Here is a 24,980-nt window from a genome sequence, read left to right on the forward strand (position 1 = left end):
CAAGCAGTTATATTGAGGTCTTTCCGCTGTTGAAACACTGATTGAGCAATTCCACCATATAGGATACGTGACAGTAAGTTGTAATGTATCCTCAACATACCTTCAGATGTTCATTAATGTTTATTCTTTAGGAAGAGATGATCGATCGCGTTCACACGCGCATGCGTATCGAGCGGCCGCTTGAACTGTGATCTGTGATCAGTCACGCCACATTAAAGAGCATTAAAACGGCATTTATCGTTTGAATTTTGTGATAAAATGGACGGAATACTTAATATGTTCGTGTGGGAACTCGGTTTGAAGTGTGTTCCGCGCTTAAAACAAGCAGACTGTTAACTGTTAAAGATTGCATTAGGAAACGTGTGCACCGAACCGAAAGCCCCGTACAGAAACGGTTCGGTACGAATACGTGTACCGTTACACCCCTATTAAATAAAGATTGTTTTGCTATGGTATCTAAATTTCTGTTGGAAATTGCGTATTTTTACTGGCTGAATCAGAACATTTAGAGAAAGAGAATATGTTGGTTTCTGTCTTTAGATAAACAGATCTAATTATTCGACAAAGGTTACACCATAATTTAGTATGATGTCAGTGTTGTGGAATCAGGACCAAAGTCTCACAGTCACCTTTACAGCAGATATAGATTCAAGAGTTTTATTTGTCACATACACAGTTATATACACAATATACAACTGGCAGTGAAATGTAAACAGGTCCGCTCCATGGACAGTGCAAATAACAGTTACAAGAAATTAAATAGAAATAGAATAAAGTTAGAATAAAAAGTATTAACATAAGTAGAATTATAAATAAATCAAGTAAAAGATAAAAATAGGAAATAAGATAAAAATAAAAATATAAAAAATATGTGGATGATAAGTGAGATAAACTGTAGACTTAAAAATAAGTGGTTAACATAAAATATATAATATGTATATATAAAGAAGTATAATGTGCAAGGTTTATTACAGGTTGTTACGCAGTAACAATAGGGACGTAAAGTAAAGTGCAGTGCAATTGCAGTATGTGGATGTTAATGTTGAAAGACCGTATGTTTATGCGTGTGCGGGGGTGAAGTGAGTCACGTGACTGAGTTCAGGAGTCTGATGGCCTGGGGGAAGAAACTCCTCCTGAGTCTTTCAGTCTTTGCCATCAGGCAATATAACCCTCCTCGACTCGAAACCAACCATACAGAGACATACAAGCTCAGTATGAATCTGAGCTGAGTCACCATCAGTAACATAACACAAACACAGCATAACACACCAACGGGGCAAAAGCGTTCAGCTCTGGTAATGTCGCTCCACCCAGTATCATGACTGCATGAGCGGTGGCATTGAGTGCTGAAGTGATTTCATCCTATGAGTCAATGCGGCATGATGTGGTTTATTTAAACTTCAATGGGCATTATTCTGACCCGTTTCAAAGGCTTGCATGTGCATGGGGAAAGGGGAATTGTAAAAATGCATTATAATTGTCTAATAAAGAAAAATATTTTAATGCTGGAATTTTATCTAGATTGCTCACAAACAGATGTAAATGAGATTGTCACACAGTATATAGCATGACATGCTGATGCTTGGTTTAACACATGCCTGTTGGCATTTCCCAGATTATCTGTGAAAGACATGAACGTCAACAAGATCCAAATCTCAAATCAAAAGTTCAGTGAAATTCCATCGCTTGTGGAAAAAAAAAGAAGTGCAAGTTGGAATTCATAGACAACATTTCTGTGAATTTCCTTTGAACAAGACTTAGAGATTTTAGACAAAAACAACAACACAAACATATTTAACATGCGGGTATTAATCTGATTTCCGCATATTGCGACAAAAATAAAGACAGAAATAAAGAAGAGTAGAAAAGAAAAAAAAAGTAAAAAGAAAGTTGAGTTGAGAGCTTTTCAACACAGGTCTTTAGAGCAGGTGCCTCAGCTCAGACAAGGTGTCTCTCTACTGCACAAGAAGACATTTAGATAGAGATATTTTTATCCAGCGGCAGAGCCATAAATAGGTCAATGTCATCCAAAATAAACTGAGAGCAGGATTCTGCTCTCAGGTGAGCCCCTGCAGTTACTGATGCACTTTCAGAAGTGCCCACATCTCTTTTTGGCCAAAGTGCTTCTTCTCCTGCGACAAAAGTAGCACTGCCCCAAGCAGATCTGAAAATCGTGATGCAAACAAACTCCCTCAAGATCGACTAAACATCGATTCTCCTTCAAGGGTCCTGTGCCAAAGTCCCACACTTTGGACAGGACAGCAGGCCTGTGTAGACAGCAATGTTAAGAGAGAGCGATGCAAAAGGTTGAGGGTGCTTGTGGGAACCCATTAAAAAGATTATAACTATTATTCATGCAAAGTTAGCCTGGCTGCATTGGAATGAGGAGACTTTAAAAAAAATTAAGGAGGCATAGCATCAGCTATGAACAGACAGGGTCTGGAGGGTCCACATGTATTAAAAAACACTAACTATTAAACCTAGCCCATGCAAAGAAACATGCAATTCAGCTTTATCAGTTCCTGTCTGACCAACCACATGAGCAACCAGATAAAGAGACAAAAATACTGTGGAAGAGAAAGATGGATTCATTATAAACTTGATGTGACAGGATGGAATAAGTGACCCAGACCAAAATTCAGCCTCAGTGTAGGAAAGGTGGTGACAGTCAGACCTCGGGGATACGTCTGCAGACCTGTCTTTCCAAGAACTGAAAGGGCTGCTCTATTATGAATGAGATGAGGAAAGGTGCTCACTGGCGGTTTGAAGTGTCTCACCAGGCAGATCTTACATAAACTGGCTGTGGACAGCCGAAATGACCATCCTTTGCTTTCTTACACAGCATACAATCTAAAAAACAATAGGACGATACATAGTCGCACCAGGTTTTCAAAGCCCACAGCCTTTTAATAAATGTTTACTTGCCCTGGTGACAGGTTTGCCTGCCCTGAGGCTAAACTGAAAAATTCTGCTAGTTTTAGCAACAGTTTTAAAATTAAGTGTCTGAACCAGGGGATAGCCAACCCTGCTCCTGTAGGACTACCTTCCTGTAGACTTCAGTTCCAACCTTGCTGTAATACACCTGCCTGTTAAAATCAATTAATCCTGAAAACCTTGATAAGCAGATTTGGGCATGTTTGATTAGGGTTGAAGCTAAACTCTGCAGGGCGGCAGCCCTCCAGGAACAGGGTTGGCAACCCCTAAACCTATCGCAGCTCCAAAACCTATCGGTTACTTTCAAGTAATCCTGAAAACCTTGATTAGCTAGTTCAGCTGTATTTGATAAGGGTTGGAGCTGAACTCTTCCCTGCTTTACGAAGGGGCTGTTCACACGACACCATTTACAACTAATAACAGAAAAGCGTTTTGGTCGTGCATTTACACAACAACTGCGTTTTGGGTGCCTGAAAACACAAACTTTTGAAACCGGGTTTAAAAGTACAAGTTTTTGAAAACGGTCTCTGTGTAAACAACAAAAACATGAATCTGTGAAAAAGACGACGTCATGTATACTGGGTAAACCCAGCCTGATCTGCCGGCGATTTGATTTCGCCCAGAAACTCAGTCTGGAAACTTGTACATTCATTTCTACTGCTTCTGTTACACTTTTGCGGGAACCAATCACAGATTGGCTTATCCACCTGGCGCACTATTGGCGGGTTTAAAACGAGGACAGATAGAGAAGCGACGCCTCTTGTGGTCTGATTGGTTGAAGGACTATCCAATTGCGTACAGAGTCATTTGAATTATGCAGAAGAAAATACATAGCAGACTCCCCAGACCAATGTTCAAACTTAAATTGAGCTTGGTCTGGTGATAGCCAGACAAGACGTCATGCACATGACCATTACATGTTCAGTCTATAGCGTTTCATCGCCATATAATGGCCTTAAGCCACTATGTTAAGAACTTGTTTGACTAACTAGCAGTTAAAAGGGGCAATCAGTCTTACTTTTCCTATTTAAATTAGACAGATCTACCTTTTTATGTAACAGCCTTCAAAAAGTTAGGACCAGTCTTGAAGAAAACATTTAGATGACTAACTTTTAAGACTAGTCTAAGCAGTTTATGCAACCGGCCACTGAACCTAATCAAGGTCTTTAGGATTACTAGAAACATCCAAGCAGGTGTGCTGAGCCAAACTCCAGATGTTGGAAGGATGTTGGCCCTCCAGGAGCAGGATTGAACAACCCTGTTCAAAGCAACTCTAAACTAATGCAAACTGAATCAATGGCATAAATGCTGCACCGGCTGGTTCCATGAACAGGTATGAATCCCTGAATTATCATGGCATTCTTACTTTCAATCCCTGAGTAGATGGGCCGATGGCATTTTGCAGTTCCCTCCATAAACATAAGGACTGAATGACCTTCACTTCCACTAGACCTTGTCGGTCACATTTTAATAGCTAGTGAAAAATAATTCCCTGTACCGTATGGATCCAGAGCAAGGGATATTAATGAAAGTGCAGAAAGGTGTAGCTGAAGCGGATGAGGTGTGTTTATAGTACACCGACCCAGGTTCATCCTCACACACCTGTGCACTCAGACCTGCTGTGCATGTCTGAGACGTGAAGGGCAAACTGGAACGACAGAGGAGAGACTCACTAAGCGACCAGAAAGAAGCAGAGCGGAAGAGATTCACCTCCCCGTCTGAGCACAGATCGTCTGTAACGTGCGTGTCTGTCTGCAGATTCAAGGCAAAGAGAGACGCATGTACATCAGACACTCTCTTATCACATTCCACCCACTGAAGAACTTCTTTTAGGCTCTATCTGCCAACTCCGGCACGGAGCCAGCTCTCATCTCTCTTCCTCCACTGCTTCCCCCTCCATCTCATGACCACCCCTCTCGTCGTTCTAGTCTCCTCCTCCCCAGCATATGTCCTGGTTCCGCAGCATGAACCAGCTTTGTGGCCCCATGCGGTCTTGGTGGGCTGTGCAAGGATATGACTGAACGGTTTAATACTCTATAGTAGATCCCCAGCTAATTTCTGGGCTACAGGGAGACTTCACCCAAAAACTAACCTCACCCTTTAGGATTTTCATTTTCAAAAAGCAGATGAAACTCTCTTCCATTCTATAAAGTAAATGTTGTCAAAGCAGAGTGGAACCGGTAATCACTGGACCCCAAGCATAAGGGAACCGCGAGGTGGGAGAACCCCGAGGTGGGAGAACCCCAACATCCCACCCTCCCCCCAATTTTTAAAAGATGAAAAATTTGTTTTTTTTGTTTCGTTTTTTTAATACCCCTGTAACCCCGGACAGACATTCAGATATAAAAATCTCATTCCCTTTGTTTTTGGTTTCCATGGCTCAAAAAGCAGCTGTGGGAAAAAATTTGTTATGGAAAAGTAAAAATAAAAAAAAAGATACAATGAAAGTGTCTTACCTTGTACACCTGACCATACGTGCCATTGCCCACTAGTTCCACCAGCTCAAATATTCCTGCAGGGTCCTAGAGAGAGAAAAGTTTATGGTCAGCATATGTACAAGCACAGAGAGCAAGAATACTCTGATAGCATAACTGAGGTATTTGTGACATTTTTTTCGTAACTAATTTTACGTAATGTGTTGTATCTACAGTGAAAAAGTATTAATCAAAAAAAGAAGACACTTGATTTCATCCATCAGGAACTAACTGCAGGGCATGGACTACATATGAAAAATTGTTGCAGAGGCATATAAAGTATATTACTGCGCACTGATGAGTCATTCACAATAACAACAGGACCACATATCAAGTAAATAAACTGTGATTCCATGTTGACTTTAATAAACAGCAGCACACTGTTTCCAGCAGCAAGTTAATTGCTTCTCAGTTCACACAAACACAAAAACCCCTGGTGTCCTCCATCACACAACTGTTGCCGTGTACTATCTCTCATGACCAGCACCCAACCAAGTGTGAGATTCAAATCCAACACTCCATCTAACACCTAAATAAAGAAATGCCAAATAAAAGAGTCAATACAGACAGAAAGGGCAGGCCATTCCATTGTGCCATTCTTCACCCAAACGCCAACTGGTTGAGTTTGTGACCCTAAACATCAAAAGCCTGCTCACTATCACCAATCGCTGTCCAACAGAAAGCGGTTACGATAAAACGGTGAAAAGGGAGTGATATCTTTAGAGATGACATTGCTCAAAGGACAAAACCAGTATTGTGCTTATGAATGTTTTCTGTGGTTACCGCTCCTGTGAGAATTACGGACAGACGGTGAGATTCCAAACTCGGACAAGAATCAACCATCACATTAGCATACACAAGAGGTGTTCCACACAAATGTGACGCATATTCTTGACCACACATACCCTGCTCTTAATAGTCAAGGTGCAAAGAGGAATCCAGCATTTACCATTATGGCCAATCCTAACCTATGGGTGCGTTCCAATTGCCCGATAGTATGCTGCTTATTGCCGACATCACAGAATTATTCGGCCATCTTTCAAATCATTTATAATAAATATTGTTCATATGAACACTACTTTAAGTTATGTTATGCACAGCTATTTTAGATTATTTCTGAATGTAATAATACAATTTGACATGCCAATGCAATACTGTTTTTATATAATTATAATTATAAATATATATATAAAAAATACATTATATAATGTGTGTGTGTGTCTGTCTTATCCTGTGAAGTACAGCCTTGGTGATCACACCTTTTTTTCCATTTAGAAAAAAATCTTAAGCCCAAACTTTTGGATGCTAGTTTTTTTTTTAATCTCATTATATTATATTATATTATATTATAAATAACCATACACAATATAATACAATTTACTCAATCTGCATCAAGCTTTGTCTGTTTGAGAATGTTGCAGGCTATTCCAAATGAACGCATTTTGTAAAGTTAAGTAAATATCTACATGTACCACCTGCTCAGTGTGTAGGAAGCATTGCACAATGCTTAGAAATTTTGTGAATTGAAGAGCATCTTATAATAATTCACACAAATAGCTGATCGCGAATACATGGTTTGGCTCTCTGGGGATGAGTAATATCTTGTCCTTATGCTGACTGGCAAAATGCTGCAGTGTAGTTCACACAAGCTGTCAACCGTAGACAGTCCACACAACAAAACATGTGAAACTAAAGGTTTAATTGATCGGAAATGTGGCCTGTCTGTTAGCCGAGACTGTGAGGCCACTGGGAAACCAGTGCCACAACACTTCCAATGAGACGTGAGGAAAAAGTGGGGTCAGATATTGTACATGCCCAACAATGCTTTTATCAGCAGGTTACCGGTCCGCATTTTCTGTTCTGGAAACACATCAAAAGGCTTGCTTTCTAAGATAATTCAGTCAACCTGTCGACCCCCGTTCCTCTCTGGTGTGCTGCCAGCATTATTTGAATTATTCCTGTTCTCTGTTGATTTGGGTTTTTTTTTTTTTAAATCATCAAACTAGTTTCTAGAAAAAAACAGCTCATCTGTTAATGATTATGGTTATTACCCAAAATAAGTAGATGGGATTTTTAGAATTGCACCATTTATTCAGCATAGTATTAGCTGTTCAATCTGGTCTCCCTCAGGGTAAAAACTGGATCTGTCAATTCTGAGAGACTGCTGGCTGTTCCATTACACTAGAAGAAAAAAACAAAACGGGTTTATAGCCAATCCCAAACTCCATTTCACGCCAAGCTGGTCTCAACACAGAGAGCTTAGTTGAAATGGCTTCAACAACCTTCATTGTCACTGCTGAAAGATGTCTGTCTGTCCAGTGGGTTCATGGGGCCATTTGTAGCAGAAGCTCTTAAGCAGATCATAATCCCAAATCGAACCATATCAAAGGCATGGGGGAATTCAGCTGTGTGATCACATGACACTGACCGCAGAGAATGAGTAGACCAAGCAGGGGTGAGCACAAACCCCTTAATCTAGATGACAACTTGCCTTGACCTACCTAAAATTAATGTTATAGTTAAAAAAAAAAAAAGCAATCCAGAGTAAACTAACTAAAATCTAAAACGCCAATGATTCCATTTAATGGTTTAAATGGAAATATTTGTCAACATTTTATGTCCAGTATGAAAAACAAATATTTATTTTGAGATTTGCTAAAGATTACATTTAAAAAAAACATTGAAAACATTTACAGAAATTCACCATTTTACGGTTTAATGTAGGCTATATAATGGATACAGGCGAACGCTAAAGAACACACCTCTGTCTGATTAATCTATTGTGGTTTATTGTTTTATTCTACAGCTGGTGTTTTGACTATTTTCCTTACTCAGCCCTTCTCTTTACAGAGGTCTCATGGCTCTTACCCCCTCTCCTTCACCTCAGTCATCTCATGCTGGGCCTGCGCTTTGTCTGACAAGACTGGCAGGACGGCCCTTTTCTCCGGCTGCATCAGCAGACATGTCAGTCACAATGTCTAAGGAAATGTGTTTTGCTCTTTATTTCTCCTCCTTGCTTCTCAGACAGGAAGGATGCACATTCTCCCTGAATCCCTTCCTGTCTTGGTTCATCTGAAAATGAGGGTCAGCGTGCAAACTGTCAGAGAGAGTGTGATGGGCAGAGAGGAGTTAACAAGCTTGCACATCACTCAGTTTTCTGTTGTTCAAGCAAACATGAGCAGAATACCGTGTTATGGTTCCCACCGTCAGACTGACCTGTCTGACAGAAAACTAACATGGCAGCACTATGCTGAGCGGAAGGGAAAGACAGCCTGAAAGGTGTTTTTTATAGAAGCAGAGGCACAACAGAAACTAACGTACACAGTTGATGCAACTCAAGGAAAACCAGTAGCAACCCCTATAGTTAAATATTAGCCTATGCAAATGTACAAACTTTTTCCCCTTGTAACTGCCGCTTCCACAACTTTTACAACGTGAACAGCTGCCACAACACTGTATTAAATGGATAGTTCAGCCAAAAATTTTAAACTCAGTCATGTTTTTCCAAACCCTGTTATTCATTCAAATCCAATGAGCAAATAGTAAAGTTCAATTCAATGATTCATACTTTGGACATTTTCAAAAAAAAAAAAAATCACAATTCACAAAATTATGAAAATAAATTGGACCAATCAAACGATTCTGTTTCTGAGTTGACGCACTGAATCAAATGATCCGGAATCAAATGAATCAAATGAAATACATCCATATCTGACATGCCGCAGGAAAGAGTTGAGGCCCAGGCACATGTGAGCATAACACGAAGATACATGAAGATAATATATAGTTCTTATATCTATACCACAGTAGATATAGGTTCCATGGCTAACGGCATGTTATTTGTGATGAGTGACAAAAGCTAAAACAAAGGGCAGACAAACACAAACACCCCCAGACATTCTGTTTTGGTAATGTCTATTTTTGGATAATACAGTGGATTTAATACTTTATAAATGAGCTGCTACTTGTCATTTAATAATTCCCTTTTACGTGGAATTTTATGGATGCAAACCAATTAAAGGGTTACACCCAAAATCCTGTCATTCACTAGAATTTTCACTTCGGACAGAAAAATCTTTAAACAACTTTTAAAAAACGAACTGTTGACGGTTTGCGATTATGCAAATTCTGAAATTTGTCAGACATTCCGAAAGCAAAACAATTACATTCTATGCAAGCGTGTATATTGTGTTTTAATTGATTCCTGAGCACCTGATGAATGCACAACCTGCCCTCAGGTCTCTCAACTGTCATTTCTCCCAAACATCTGACGCACCATAAGATGGTCTGTGGCAGGGCAGGAGGACCAAACCATGTTTCAGCCTTCACAGGCCAATGAGTCATGTAGAAGGGAAATGAAGAAGATGGTTCTGACATCAATACACGGCACCCGGGAGAGCGAAGTCTGCTGAACCGCTGATCAATACCAGTGATAACATAAACCTTTGGCTCTGAAATCCCATCTCGATCGCCAAAGCTCGCTCCCAATCAAGGGAGGCAGGCATCTATTTGTGCAAACATCCTATGTTGCCAATCCCAATGAACACGAGCAGAAGACGTCTGAAGTGCTGCCTCAAGCCAGCGTGCCAGATCAACACTAACTTCAGTGAATAAAGAGCAGTGCCGAAAGTTTACTTTCTAATGCTACAAAGAATGAGGTAACACTTTACAATAAGATTTAGATTTCATTAGTTCAAATTGGTTAACATTAACTAATAATGAACAGCACTTCTACAGCATTTATTAATCTTTGCTCATGTTAATTTCAACATTTATGGCCACGCTTTGGCCACTGATCCTAAAATCTGAAGTCTTTGATCTTTAGTTTGACATGTTCACCGGCAGCCGATTAATGACCGCTGCAATCAAATTTAACCTCAGACGAAATTCTGGCAGTGTCAGAAGATTTGGCGCACAATCCTGCAGTGTGACTTCTAGGACGACCGTCAAATTATCTTCGTAATACACCAGTGGTGCCTTCGATTCAACACTTTCACTGTCGTTTCGGGAGCTGACAGAAATCACTTGCCCACGTCTTTTTAAACCTTGCCAATTTGAACATGCAAGCGATTTTATAGAATTTCAAAATACATGGTATGGGAGCTCTTTGAGAGAGTTTTCTTTGTGCTCATACCAACAACAAACACACAAGCCTAAAGAGCTCACGCATGCCAAATTAAGTTGTTTTTTCTTAGTCAAATACACACAAAATTATGTCAAAAATGTCCATCTTTAGTGAGTAGTCACAAACACAGTTGGTTATGTCTTTCGCGAATGTAAATAGTGCAATAGTATGCGTGCAAATATTATGAAATCTAAACATCACTGGTTGAAACGAACGCTAGAGATTTCATCATATTTAAACAATATGGTCTTGTGCGTTGATGAGTGTTAAAAGAAAATAAATGTCTAACTTAATTAAATCGTTTGAATTATGCACTCACCTGTCGATCTCTTAATGTCTTATACAAGACAGGAATGGCAAGTGACAGATGCTTGGCCAGATTTTGATGGTTTTTCGGCGGTTTTATAAGCAAAGTAATTCCAAATGTCATTTTATTAATTAGTTTTGGGCGTGTTGATTGAGAATCAACTGCTGTATTCATTTTGTTCCTCTATGGCGCCACATTTGCCGGTTTCGCGTCAGTTTGGGTAGCGCACTGCCATCTAGCGGTGAACTTCGGAACAGCGGTATATACCGAAATGAGCAAAATCATGATATTGTACCGTTTGAAATAAAATATATACACCGGTATTTTCCCAGTACCAGTATACCGCGCATTCCTAGGCTGCAGTTAGGGGAGGACTGAAAAATGTGCAGGCAAGACAGACAGTTCTCTCTTCTCCTAGTGGATCAGACACCTGCGAGATCAAAGGCGGATATCGCGGGATTCATACTTGTGCGCTTTGTTGCTGATAAACTGTAATTTAAGCTCTGTTGCTTTTATATGAAAATAAATATGATGAAAAAGACACCCAAAGTTTTTGTTATTTATTTTTATCAATCATTTTTACTTTAATTACATACTAGAGCCCGACCGATATATCGGTATCAGCATTTATGATGGCCGATAAATTAATATTTCCAAAAAATGTAACCGGACAAAACACCGCTCAACCACATTATGAGTGTTGGTGTTTCATAGTTTGTCCACTAGAGGACACACTACAACATGGTGGTTGGCAACACCAGCTGATCCAGCCAGAGTCATGCTGCACGCCTCGAACATTCACAACAGATCATCCGTGAAGTGCATGGTTAGTTGTCAACTGTCACGAGACACACATTGCTTGAATATCAATTAAAAGAACATCCCCATCAGTTCTCTTAACTCAAATAACATGACAAAATTTGTGACTGCCAAGTCCAGTTTTGCTGTTACATGTAAGCCAAGAGAGCTAGTAATTACGTTAGGTTGTTACAGTATAGTTGACTGACTGTCAGTTTAACTCAGACAATGTGACTGAATAAGATGTATTTCTTTAATAGCATGACAGTTTGACAGCATGAGACGCATCATCTCTCCCCTGCCAGTTATTTTGAAAAAGTATGTTTTACAATATTTTGCAGTCCATTTCTAAATTATGACTTATCATAGACTTTAGCTAACCACAAAGCTAGCTAATGCCATGGCTATCAGTGGAAGACCGCTAACATTAATGCGCTTGGAAAACACAACAAACTTATTCTGCCTAAATAAAGTAATGATTACTGTATTTATAACTAGTATATTTGTAGTTCCAGTCCCTGCAGTGTAAATCTTAAGTTAGGCACATGAGGAGTGAACGAAAGTGCATTGCTGACTTCGTTCAGACGCAGCATTAACGAGTCACATAATGGATTTACTGCATCACTAAGTAGTAGATTTTAGAAGGCAGGCACCAAATGATGATTTAAAATGGTTTGTTGTAGCTTGATGGAAAGAATTAAAAGAGTGCATGTAAAGGGATAAGCAAGTTGACATTGTAATTATAAGGTAGCTCATATTTATACTGTATATAGTTTATATTTTGCTGTTGTTGTTGTTATTTATCAGAACTTCTAGAACTTAACTGAATATTTTTTCCAGTCTTGCTCAGTTAAATTTATGAAGCTTACCACATTTATTAATACTGGTAACTTTGATTTTTGTTTTGTTATTGTGTTTTCTTCCAAAGGACTTTAAGTTTCATATCTTAAAGTTTGTATTTTTATACATTTTATTTATCAGAACGTTAATACATTTTTATGCTCCTCTGTTCTGTTGTAACAATAACACAAACAAGTTTATTTTTAAACTGCATTATCATATTTTAGAGAGGCTGAGAGATCATGAATAACTACAAATAAGGGAAATCTGTTTAAGTTTTTTACGCATTTCAGTTTATTTATTTATATATATATATATATATATATATATATATATATATATATATATATATATATATATATATATATATATATATATATATATATATATATGTCACACTGTAAGAGATATATATCTTACAGTGTGACATGGCTTACAGCGGGGATCATGTTCGTACAGTCTGACAAGGAACAAACGTAAGGGCTATTATAAATCGCACAGTGTGCACCCGGCTTTATTCAAAACTGACTCACAAGAGGTTACACTTCACAGGTGACAGTCTCAGCTACTTACAGTTATTAGGGCTGGGTATTGACACACATTTCACAATTAGTGAACTGGAGGGCCACTGTCCTGCAAAGTTTAGCTCCAACCCTAATTAAACACACCTGAACCAGCTAATCAAGATCTTACTAGGCATACTAGAAACTTTCAGAAAGGCGTGTTGAGGCAAGTTGGAGCTTAACTCTGCAGAACAGTGGCCCCCTAGCCTGGGAAAACCCAGACAACTTCTGGCAAATTTAGATTTGCTCTGCAAGTAAGTTAGTCTGGCAAAGAGCCCATTCAAAACCATTTCTAAGCCCTTGAAATCGAGGCACCAATCAGAAACGTTGAGGCGGGCTTTACACGATGACGACAGCGCAGCGACAGTGAAGCAGATTTTGTACACTGACTACAAAGATGGATTCAGCAGTGGAACATCACTATCAGCTATCGTGGCTGTTTTAAGCGATTTAAACTTTCCCATTCCGTTAAAACCAGAGCAAAGAACAACACTAGAAGCCTTCATATCTAAAAAAAGATGTTATCACTGTCTTACCGACTGGATTCGGCAAAAGTCTGATATACCAGCTTGCTTGTCTTAGCGAGAGCCCTCTGGTAGTGTTAATGTTTCACAAAATATAGTTTTAAATCCTTTTCAGGCGAGAATGTAGTTGTTTTTAAAGCTCAAATCTGTGGTTTATTTATAAAGAGAGCACCTTTTTGAAAATTTGATCTGCCGTTTTCGGAGTTGTGAGCTCCAGTGAACCAGCGGCGCTCAATTGCTCAACCCCACCGAGAGGCGCCTTTCCTCGGCCAGTCCTTCTGCCGTCTGCCGCTGGCTCTGATGTGAAGATATGATTCGTCTTGTGTAGATCTAACGGCTGATCTTTGCTCTCATTAATCTATAATTTGTTCCCTGACAGATCGTTTTGTCTGAGGGCAAAGTGAAGTTTCATAACTTTATATTTGTAAGCTATTAAACTTTATCGTTGTAGTCTCCTAGCGCTGACTTTCTTTGACTGAATTGCTTTATGTATTGTATAGCTTCTTATACCTTTTACTTATACTTTTAAAATGGATATTGATCACGCATTAAACTAACATTTAACAAAAAGAGACTGGATTTTGTTTTATGTCATATCTCATTGTATTACAGTGATAATCATAGCCTATATTATGCACACATATTACATGTTTTTATTTTTTAATGTAAACGAAAAGAGGCCGGGTTTTTTAAATATTTTGTTTTGTTATATACATGCATTGAAGATAATATGCATTGCCTTCACTACATTTGTGTGGCTATAATATGTTTAATATTAACTATTACCGTCATCGGGAGTTCATTCTCCACGCAAGTCAGAAGTTCGCGTACAAAATATGTCATAAAACACCACTGCCTCATTTCATAAAAAAACAAAACCAACACAAACATATTAGCCACACACATGTGGTTCAGGCAACGCGTAGTTAGGCCTACATTCATTATCTTATATATTTATAATAAAACGAAGTATAAAACACCCTGCCTCTTTTCGTTTACATTTTAAAAATAATGAAACATTAATATGTAGTTTAGGTAAGGTGAACAGACATTTCCTATTTGAGAACACAAGTACAGACCATAGAGTAGACAGTGGTACAGACAAGAACGCATATTGAGAAACGGCCAGAGTAGATGTTTCTCCGTCGCTCTGCATACGTCATCTCCCTCATCGCTCTGATTGGTTTTAGGTCTATCCAATTGCGCCTAGAGGCATTTGAGCGACGCCCGTTGGTGACGCCCCTTTGGAAATGATTTGTCTATGAAGCTTTGCCAGACCATAACTCAGTTACTACTGAGAATGGTCTGGTTTTAACCAGGCTAGTGGCCCCCCAGAACTATGTAAACTATGGGTGTCAGTTGGTACTACGTTACTGTAATATTGAAGGTTAAAATTTAATTTGTATACAAACACTTAAAATCACACTCAAGGATGTTTTTATAATGTTATAATTCTAGTAATTACATGTTTATATTTCAAAAAACTAATTAAGAGTAGAAATGATACATTTTATATTTATTAAATATGGAAGAACATTAAAAATAATAATGAATATGCAATGTGGTGCACATATTTATCAATGCTGATTGAGCGTTTACATGTGACGCGATATAGAGTTAAGAGTTAACTTATAGACATACGTTTTTATGACAACCACCACCATTTAAATGTTGATATAAGTCAAAAACGAATTGGAGTAGAAATATGATTACCGGTATGTAATTGTAAAGTTAATATTATAACTTTATTATTATAATTTATGTATTTGTATACAAATCCGTACATTTCTACCTTTAATAGTAGGCTAATGTAGCCTATAGGCTACAATTGACTCTCATAGTTTACAGCATTAGTTTTCCTTGAGAAAATTTGCCATCCAAAATAATCGATATTGAATCGAAATCGAATTGCAAACTTATGAATTGAAATCTAATCGAATTGTGAAATGTGTGTCAATACCCAGCCCTAACATAATTTGTATTCAAGTAAAATTAAAAAAAGACTAGATAGTACTTTTATCTGTAGTTTTTTACTCAAGTACTTGATTTGTGTACTTTGTCCACCACTGCTTTTAAGTGCCTTTAAAAAATGTAAAAATCTGATTGAAAACTTAAGAGAAGCTCCTTAATAACGTTACTAACCTACAAACATTTGCTAAATGACAGCACATTAATACACTCAAGACAAGAGACTTTCAAAATTGACTCGTCTCAGTTAGCATTTACGTTAAACCGTAAACCATGTAAGAAAATGTATGAGACCACGACCACTTAACAGTCAACAAGTGATGTGCACTTCTTCAATATGTCTGATATCAACATGCAGCAGCATGTATCTTAAGAAGCATATCCAATTCAGCAAACAGGCGCTAGACTAAAACGAGATAAATGAGTATTCTGACTGAAACGGCACATTTGCACTTAAATCAAAATACAACAATGTTTTTGCAACAACAGAATGATGCAGTAAGTGACATGCACTGAGCACAATCAGTCACAGTAGACTATTGAGACTCATGTGACAACCAGATGTAAACAAAGAGTCTCTTGCGATCATCTGAGATTAACCTTAATTCCAAGCGTAAACAGGCCAGATGTGCCAGTCTATTAAATATACCTTAAAAAGGTTATATATCTAGCCACTTTGAACTAAATGAAAGTCTACATTTGCTCTTCTGTGTGCAGACAGGAAATGGGTCAGTGGACGCCTGCTGGAGGGCTGAGCGGCGGAGAGATTGAGGATGGGAGGGGAGATTCAGAACAGCTAACGCCCACAAGCAAGGGGTGAGACTGCTCTCCGCACCCCTCAGTTTAAGTGTGGCTTTGCAAGAACTGGCAGCCCATCATCAGCAACTACACATTTTCTTTTTTTGGTGCGCCACATATATAAAAATAATGTTATACAAGACATCCTCGGGCTGAACGGCATAGAATGGAATGCAGCTTGAGTGCCAGGGTGTGACAGCAAGTGACTAACAGGCGCTCAAAACAACACACCCAGGGAGGACACCAGACCCCACACGGTCAACCGCAGAGCCTTCGTCCCTGCTGCTCTTCGAGGAGCGCAGGTATGATCTCGACATCTCTCCTACACTATTGCACATGGAGAGCACAGTGTACGGAAGTCAGTTGAGGGGGAAGCAGACAGTGCACCACCTGGCCCTCACAGTGCCGGGCCGAGCACTATTCCTTCAACCCACAGAGCTGCTGAATGAAAGCACATAGACCTCTCAAACTGAGAGGATGTGTGAATGAAAGCAAGATCTTAAGGGCTAACTCCAAGCCAAAAAAAAAAAATCCCAGCAAGTGTTGCAGCTCCATTCAAGCTGTTTCATCACAAATGGGTCTGTGACATTTAAGAGTGTCCACTATTAAAGAAAAGGAAAGATATTTATATAGGTTATATATCAAATTTTTGGTTCTCTAAAATGTACTTTGTGTGTTATGTTGGTTTAATATAATTATGAATTGCAAATGAACACCTGTGAGTGCACACATCTTAATCATCATTTTCATTTTTAAACACACTACGCTTCAGAAATTTGGGGTTGGTATGATTATTTAATCATTCAATCAATAATACAGTAAAAACAGTAATAGTCATTTGCCATTAACATTTAAAATAACTTATTTCATTAAAAAAAAAAAAACTCAAAAAGTGGTGAATTTCAAGGTAAAACAATTTTTAGTTATCAATTCATTTATAATATAATTAATTTGAGGATTTGCACCAGGGATGGAAATTAGCACCCGCCACCAGCCAAATGCGGGTGATTTTGTGTTGTAGCGGGTAAACTCGCTTCACCTTCCGGCCACCGAGGCGGGTAAATAAAAATAGCATAGCCTGGACGGCGGACACTTTTAGAGGAGGCACACCTGAGGTTCATCACAAGTTACTGGACAGACCCATTGATACCCTTTTTTCTGTTGAGCTGAATAGAAAAAAGGGTATCAATGGGTCTGTCCAGTAACTCGTGATGAACCTCAAGCGAACTGCACACTTTGCAGAGAAGCATTTCAGTTGCTCAGACTGACTGACTTAAAGCAGCAGCGGTGACACACACATCCGTGCTTCTAAAGGTATAGGCCTATTGTTTTTTTAAATGGATAATATATTTATATAATATTCCATACATTATCAGAGCTTGGCAGACAGAATTATTATATATTTTTAGACAGGATAATTAATAGATTATAGCCTAATTAATGTATTATTAATGTATCATTTTAATCATACATAATAAATAATCCTGCCATATAAAGTTTGACATTTATTAAAAGAATATTTAGATAAAAATGGGACAAATAATTACATAATAATATAGTCATAATTTAAGTAAATTAATAAAAAAATATAACATTTTTGAATTTAAGAATTGTCAAAAAAAGTGATTACTGGTTCAGAATGACTGCTTAAAGGGATAGTTCACCCAAAAATGAGGATTCTGTCATCATTTACTCACCCTCAAGTTGTTCCAAACATGTATACATTTCTTTGTTATGTTGAACACATTGGAAGATTCATTCCTACTATGGTAGTCAATTAGTTTTGGGTGAACTATCCCTTTAAAAGTGCACCAAATAGGCTACTTAAGAGTTCTTTAGAAATAAATTAAATAATCAAATGCAAAATAATAAAATTTTATATTGTCGTGAATGGGTGTCCCTTATTTTGCCACACTGAAGGTGGCAACCCTAGTATGTCGTCAACACTGCAGAAGATGCCAAAACTAATAGTTTCATTGTTGGGACTAAAAACCTAAAACTGGAAGCCATAAAAGACCACGAATCATCCAAATGCCACATCCATTAATCTTCCCTACTCATTTAATGAAATGTATAGTTCATGGTTTGTGTGTGTATAAGAGAGAAAGAGAAAATGTCAGTATTTCATTGAGTCTTGAGATTAAATAAACTGCTAAAGTATTGTAGAGCTTGTAGTATTAATTTTCACATGCAGTTACACATTGTCGGTTAAAAACAAGAAAGTGGCTGGTAAAAACATTGAGTGGCTGGTAGATTTTGAAATCCACCAGCCACAGTGGCCGGTGGACAAAAAAGTTAATTTCCATCCCTGATTTGCACCAAATTACATTTTACAACCGGAACAAACCTTGGCAAAAAGATCAAATTATCTGATATTGTAACAGTTAATGACCTTGACATTGTCATACCTTGACACATAAAGGTCTGCAGTTGTCCTCTCATATCCGTTTTGTTTTCTGCATGTTCGTCACTCCACGATTATTTTTTTTTCTCAAATCCAATATTTAAAGCAAGTTACAAAAAAGAAAGAAATGAAATTCTACCAAATTTTTCTTCATTATGAGATCACATTTTTTACCACACACACACACAGTATGAATTGAATTATAAATGTATTTTTGAACAATATAATAGCAGATTAGCATCACGTCAATAACCCATACCCTATTTAAAAGAACATAACCTTGGGTCTAGATATGCCTGACTGAACAGAACCTCTTTCTAAACCCGCAGGCCCATCAAACCCATGACAAAATAAACCTCATCTGCATTGAGAAAACACTACCTCATTAATTTGAGTGAACGAAGGTTATTCTGACAACCCGCATCAAAACGAAGCCTAATAACACAAGCGGCATGCAGCACACAACCCCTTCGACAAACCAAAGTCTTCGCTACTTGTGTTTGGAGCTAAAAATGGCCAGACAACAAACAGAAAGGGCATGGATCTCATTTCAAGGTTTGTGGTCAGAGCACAGAAGCTCATTTTCAGATGTTGTCCCTCAGGACTAGGTGAGGCTGACCAGGTTATGCCAAACATCGCTCCCATGTATGTGGGACACAGACCTCCGCTTCTGTGCCAGGGAGAGAGTTTATGAATGGCCCATCTGAGCATGTGCTGCACTGAAATGTTTCACCACTGCTGCATGTCAGCGCTCTGCTTCTGGGTGACCTATTTCCCTTCTCGCTCAAACACAACATGTGAAAGCACACTCAACTGACTGCATTTAAATGAATGGGAAGATAAAAGCTTGAAAAGATTGATTTCCAGGTGCAAGTCTGACATTTTATAAACACATATCTAGAGAGGGTTCTGGACAGACAGCAAAAATAAGGTTGCATCAGCAACTGAATGTCTGTCTCGTCTAAAGTACAAACCAAGACAGAGCATCAGTCTGTATTATTCGCTCCGCCGATGGAAAGTGACAGTCAGGAAGTGACGCGAGCAGCCTTTAAAATCAATTCTTCCATAGGGTGTTGTGAAAAGCGAGGCACTACCCATCACCTTGTCTCAGTGAAGGGCAGAGTGCAGGGCTAGTATAAAACAGATTAACTCTTAAACAAATCCCATTCGAAATATGAGTGACTTCTGGGGCGCCATGTGATTTGTAGTGTCAAAGCATGTCCGTGCAAACAGATCCGTGTGTGAGAAGCCAGTGAAGGTGAAGCTAATGCACCAGAAACAATGGATGGCCAAATCAAAAGCACTCAAAGGGCTATCTGCAGTAATCTTTCCATCCCACGCGCTACTTAGCCTCGCGAGCGGAGAAAGGAGAGCACTTCACAGGCATCCCTTTAGCCCATTAGATCCTACAGCACACAGGGTAATTGGTTTATGACTGCTGTGAAACTGTGCATCAGCATATGGGCATCCTTATACTACCCAACCACTTATATCTGGCCCAAATTACTCAGACACATTCATCATAAAACATATACATATTTTCACACTTACTGGTTGTTTACACGACACTGCTTTCAACTAAAAGCGTAAAATTATGCGTTTTGGCCGTTACGATAATGCCATTTTGGGGGCCTAAAAACTAGGGTTGGGTATCGTTTGGGTTTTTACGATACTTTTAAAATGGTACCGGTGCCTAAACGGTGCCTGAACCAATAGGATTACTTAAAAATAAAAATAATAATAAAAAAGAGCCACAAAACAACGGTGGATGACATTTAAAGAATTGTTTTATTGAAAAAAAATATTAAAAATTCTTTAAATGGAACAATTTATTAAAAGTTTAAAGTATACTTAAATATATAAATAGATACAAAACACAATTTACTTAAGTTCACAGTAAAACGTAAGCCATCTAACCCAACTACAATAGGCCTAATTTAACACTAAATAACAGTTACAGGACTAATAACAGCAAAGTAGTCGGTATTCTTGGTATGTTACAAACCAGCTTCAAGGTTCAGCTTTATTTTGAAATATGACCATATTTTCAGGCTAAATATTTTAGAACGCATCGCCTTAGTGTTTCCATGGTGACGCATCATGCTTCTCACATGACACACAGCAGCCGCAATAGTGCTGTATGACTAGGGTTGGGAACCGAGAACCGGTTCTTATGCAGAACCGAAACTGATTTTTGAAAAATACCAGAACCGCGCGAAATTCCTAAGTTTCGGTTCCGAAAACGGTTCTGGTGCAATGTGTGTGCGAAGCGCTGGAAGCGTATCCGAGTGACAGCCAGTGTTGCCAAGTCCGTGGTTTTCCCGCTTTCCCGTTTTCCACTGTTGCCGCGGGCTGTGTTTCATGTCCGCGGGTTGAAGCGATTGTGCAATTGTGCGGGTTTTGTTGTGAAAACCTGGCAACCTTGGCTCACCTCATCATGAATATTAATTACGTTGCCTGCCGCTTCCAGGAGTGCAACGCAGTTCAGCACTGAAAGCCCTCGCGCTGCACATTTACGGTTTTGCGTCAGATATTTTCTCGTTGACCACCAGCATGGCGAAGAGAAAGTCACAAGTATGGATTCATTTCCAAAGAATGAATGATAATGAAGCAAAATGTAACACGTGAAAAGTTAATAACATGCAAAGGAGGCTGCACTAGCAATTTGACAAAACATTTGCTACAGCACAGAGTGCCACAGGGCTTATACCAGATTTATAGTGAAAGGCCTATATATATATTTTGTGCAATATATATATATATATATATGTCAACCGTTGAGTCACCATGGTTTAGGTAAGCGTTCAGGCACAATTACCTTTGTAATGCTGAATTGCAATTTATTTTTTACAAGTTCACTGAATAACTGAATTACTGTTAAATTAATATACAACTAATTAATTAATATAACTAATAAATATCATTTATAACTTGGTTTTATTCAGAGACAGAGAGATAAAATGTAATAAGACAATTTCAGAGGTGTTCATTTGAAAAACAATGTGTTGCAAGAATGGCTTAATTAATACTGTAATATATGTATAGTACAGGACTTTTGTGACATTGCCAACCTGTAAATACATTTTAGAGCAAGTAATAAACACAAAATGGATTGTTTGAGTTGCGTATTGTGCCTTTTTCCTTTACCACTATTTGTTTAATAATTTTAATGGAACCGGAATCGGAACCGGAATCGTTAGGCGGAACCGGAACCGGAACCGGAAAATTTCTCACGATTCCCAACCCTATGTATGACAGCTGTATCGGTTTTATTTCGTTTTTTCTTTTTTATTCAAAATATTCACAAACTTGTTAACTATCTTATTCTGATTTTCAAATATGTGCGAGTGAATGTGTGTTAGTTGGCAATGGGCGCCGCCATGTTAGTTTGCGCCTGTCGGATTTACATCACATAAATTCATCCTCGTCTCACGAAATACATGAAAGTAAGTGAGTGCTGCTGAACTGGGAGAAAAATAGAGTAAACTATATAGGTAACTATATAATGTGTATCTGAAATGAATAAAACACGCAGTCAAATTATAAAAGGACAATCTGAAAGGATTGTCATTGCCACTATAGACATGAGTGTGTATTTTTTGCTAGTATTTATGAGCATTTATCTGAAACCAAAGATAAACATTACGTGTTTTGATATGATATGTGACGAGCACTGAGCATGTTCGTCTCTGGCTCGGCGCCAGCCAAAGCGCGAAAACACGTTTGCATTTAAGTGCCACCGAAATCTGCGGTTTGATTCGGTCCGGTTACATACCGGTTATAAAGGTACGGTTTCGGTATCCAACCCTACTAAAAACACACTTGAAAACAGGTTTCAGAAAGCAAGTTTATGAAAATGGTAGCGTTATCGTCCCGGTCTAAACTACAACAACGCAAATTTGTGAAAACGGTGACGTCATGCGGCATGCGCACACATATTGTGTTCAGTCTATAGAGGGTATGAGGGCGCGGGACGTCACCGTTGTCCGTAGTGACTGCGGTAAAACCAACTGAGTGGCAAGAAGGCAGAGCGGCAGCATTGGTTTTCAGTGGGAATGCAGCGAAAAAACAAAACATCTAAAAACAGGAAAAAGCTTTGAGATTGACTGTGCAAATAGATTCGACAAGAAATCTGAGGTATATTTTTACAGACTTACAGAAAAGAGAAGCAAATGGATCGCTGCAATACACAGAAACTGGACTCGGCAGCAAACCGTGGATTTTTCAGTTATCATTTTGTGTCAATATGTTGAATTTTGGGGTAAAATCATACCCTATATTATATATTGTATTGTTATATATTGTATTGACAACTCATCAGATCAACATTTACCATCTAATATTCTGCATGATTGGATGTTTTATAAATAAGCACTGACAAAAACTATACATGTTTTATGGCTGGACAAGATGAATATAACATTGATACAAGTGATCACCCGGATTTAGACCTACCTATATTGCATTTATATAAAGCGTTCAGGGGCAAAATTGCCTTGCATTTCCCCAGCGTCAGGCTCATATAAATATCAGGAAACACGATTCCTTGCTGCATGTCAATATCCATGGATCACTGGATGTTAGTAAGTTGTAAAGGAACACTATATGGAGTCCAAACATTAGTTTAAACCAAGCGGCAACCTCCCCCAGTTTCTCTTGGTGCCATCACGTGAAATCGCCAACTACTGGCCTGGCATGCATAATACAGCATTTTTTGTCGTTTTCACGGATCCGTGTGAACGGGGATCGTTTTGACAATGGCTGTATGCGAAAAATGTAAAGGAATAACCTTTTAGAACATTGTTGTCGTGTAAATGTCCCCTTTTTTGTATGCATTTAGCAGATGTGTATATCAAATAAGAATGACAGTGGATTTATCATCTCCGTTTTCCCAGGTAAACAAACCCATGAACTAGGCCATGCTGGTGGCATGTTTTACCAGTTGAGCTACAGCACAACGCACATACGCTCACACTAATTAGACAGACTGACACAGTTTTTACAATCCGAGGAGTGACACATAAAACGGAGCCTTGTTAGGAAGTAACCCAGTTTATCCACTCAGAAGTCGCAGGAAAACATGCTGTGAGTAATTTGGTGGCATTAGAAGGATTTGAGCATTTATCAAGCCATGCATATGGCACACAGTTTCCCAGCTGGACACAGATAGATCCTGCAACAGCACACAGCAAGTTCAATTTTGCTTCCATTGAACGAACAGTGGGTTAAAATCCAGATGGGTAAATTACATACTGCTTTTTCTTTTCACTTCTTGGCCGAGATCTATTACTAAATTGTACTATTATTAAATACAATTAAAATGCAATTGCTCTGCTGTGATGAATGCGTTTTCAATTTCGGAACCAGAATTAAATCACTTGTGTCCAAAAAATTAAGCTTTAAATCAATTATATTTAAAAATATGATTCATATATGAAAATAATTCAAAAGGCATTGTTCCATTTAACCAACATGCAGGAAGCCATTTTGTTGTCATGTGACAAGAATGTGTTGACCTTTTTATGAGAAGGCATGTTTTATTCAGGTCAAATGGTTTATTTAAAAATCTACAAATTATCCTCAAAAAAAACTTGATGTTCATGACTCCAACTTTTTGGAAAATTATGACTACTCATGTTGTACTGTATGCATTCAAGGTGCAGAGAAAATATGCTAGTACTGATTATTACAATGTATTTTCGCTTCAAAAATGTAATAAATCAAAACCACAAGCATTGCATTGTGAAGAACTTGGCGTTTTGAACTAGACTTCTAGACACAAGTTTCCCTTTTCTCATCTCGGACATTATTTTTCATTGATTCATAAAAGTCCTAAAAAAAAATCGGAGAACCAGGCATGCGTGTAGAGCTACTTTAGTAGGACAGACTAATTCAACATGTACAATACACACACAAAGCCAAAGAAATGCCTGCATACAGGCTTCATTAGACTGCGATATCATGATCATGCGGAATGACATTTTCTGCAATATTCTGAAATAAGTTTCACAAAAACAGTTATCTGATATGATAAATACACCCGTAGATAACAGATCCTTACCGACTGAACAAGAAAGGAAAACGCTTTTGCTTTCATTCAGAGCGAATTAAAACGCCCTGTTGCTGTTCGTCAAGCCGTTAATTTCATTTCATTCCATTCCTACTATTGTAGTGATTGTTGCACCTGCCATTACGGCGCAACTGCAACACCAAAACACATCAATGAGCATCTTCAATAAAGGACA

The 24,980-nt window shown here is 38.4% G+C and overlaps 1 protein-coding gene across 5 annotated transcripts in view; it reads right to left on the reverse strand.

The window, feature by feature from the left end:
- tnika (TRAF2 and NCK interacting kinase a) overlaps positions 1-24,980 on the reverse strand; it is a 117,524-nt gene that overhangs the window by 92,155 nt on the left and 389 nt on the right. For all 5 annotated transcript variants that reach the window (XM_079819091.1, XM_079819089.1, XM_079819088.1 and 2 more), the window contains exon 2: positions 5,391-5,456. In XM_079819091.1, coding sequence (XP_079675217.1) covers positions 5,391-5,456 — 66 coding nt within the window. The remainder of the gene's footprint in view (positions 1-5,390; positions 5,457-24,980) is intronic.

This window comes from Gobio gobio (genome assembly GCF_949357685.1).
Source record: "Gobio gobio genome assembly, chromosome: 6".
Taxonomy (NCBI): Eukaryota; Metazoa; Chordata; class Actinopteri; order Cypriniformes; family Gobionidae; genus Gobio; species Gobio gobio.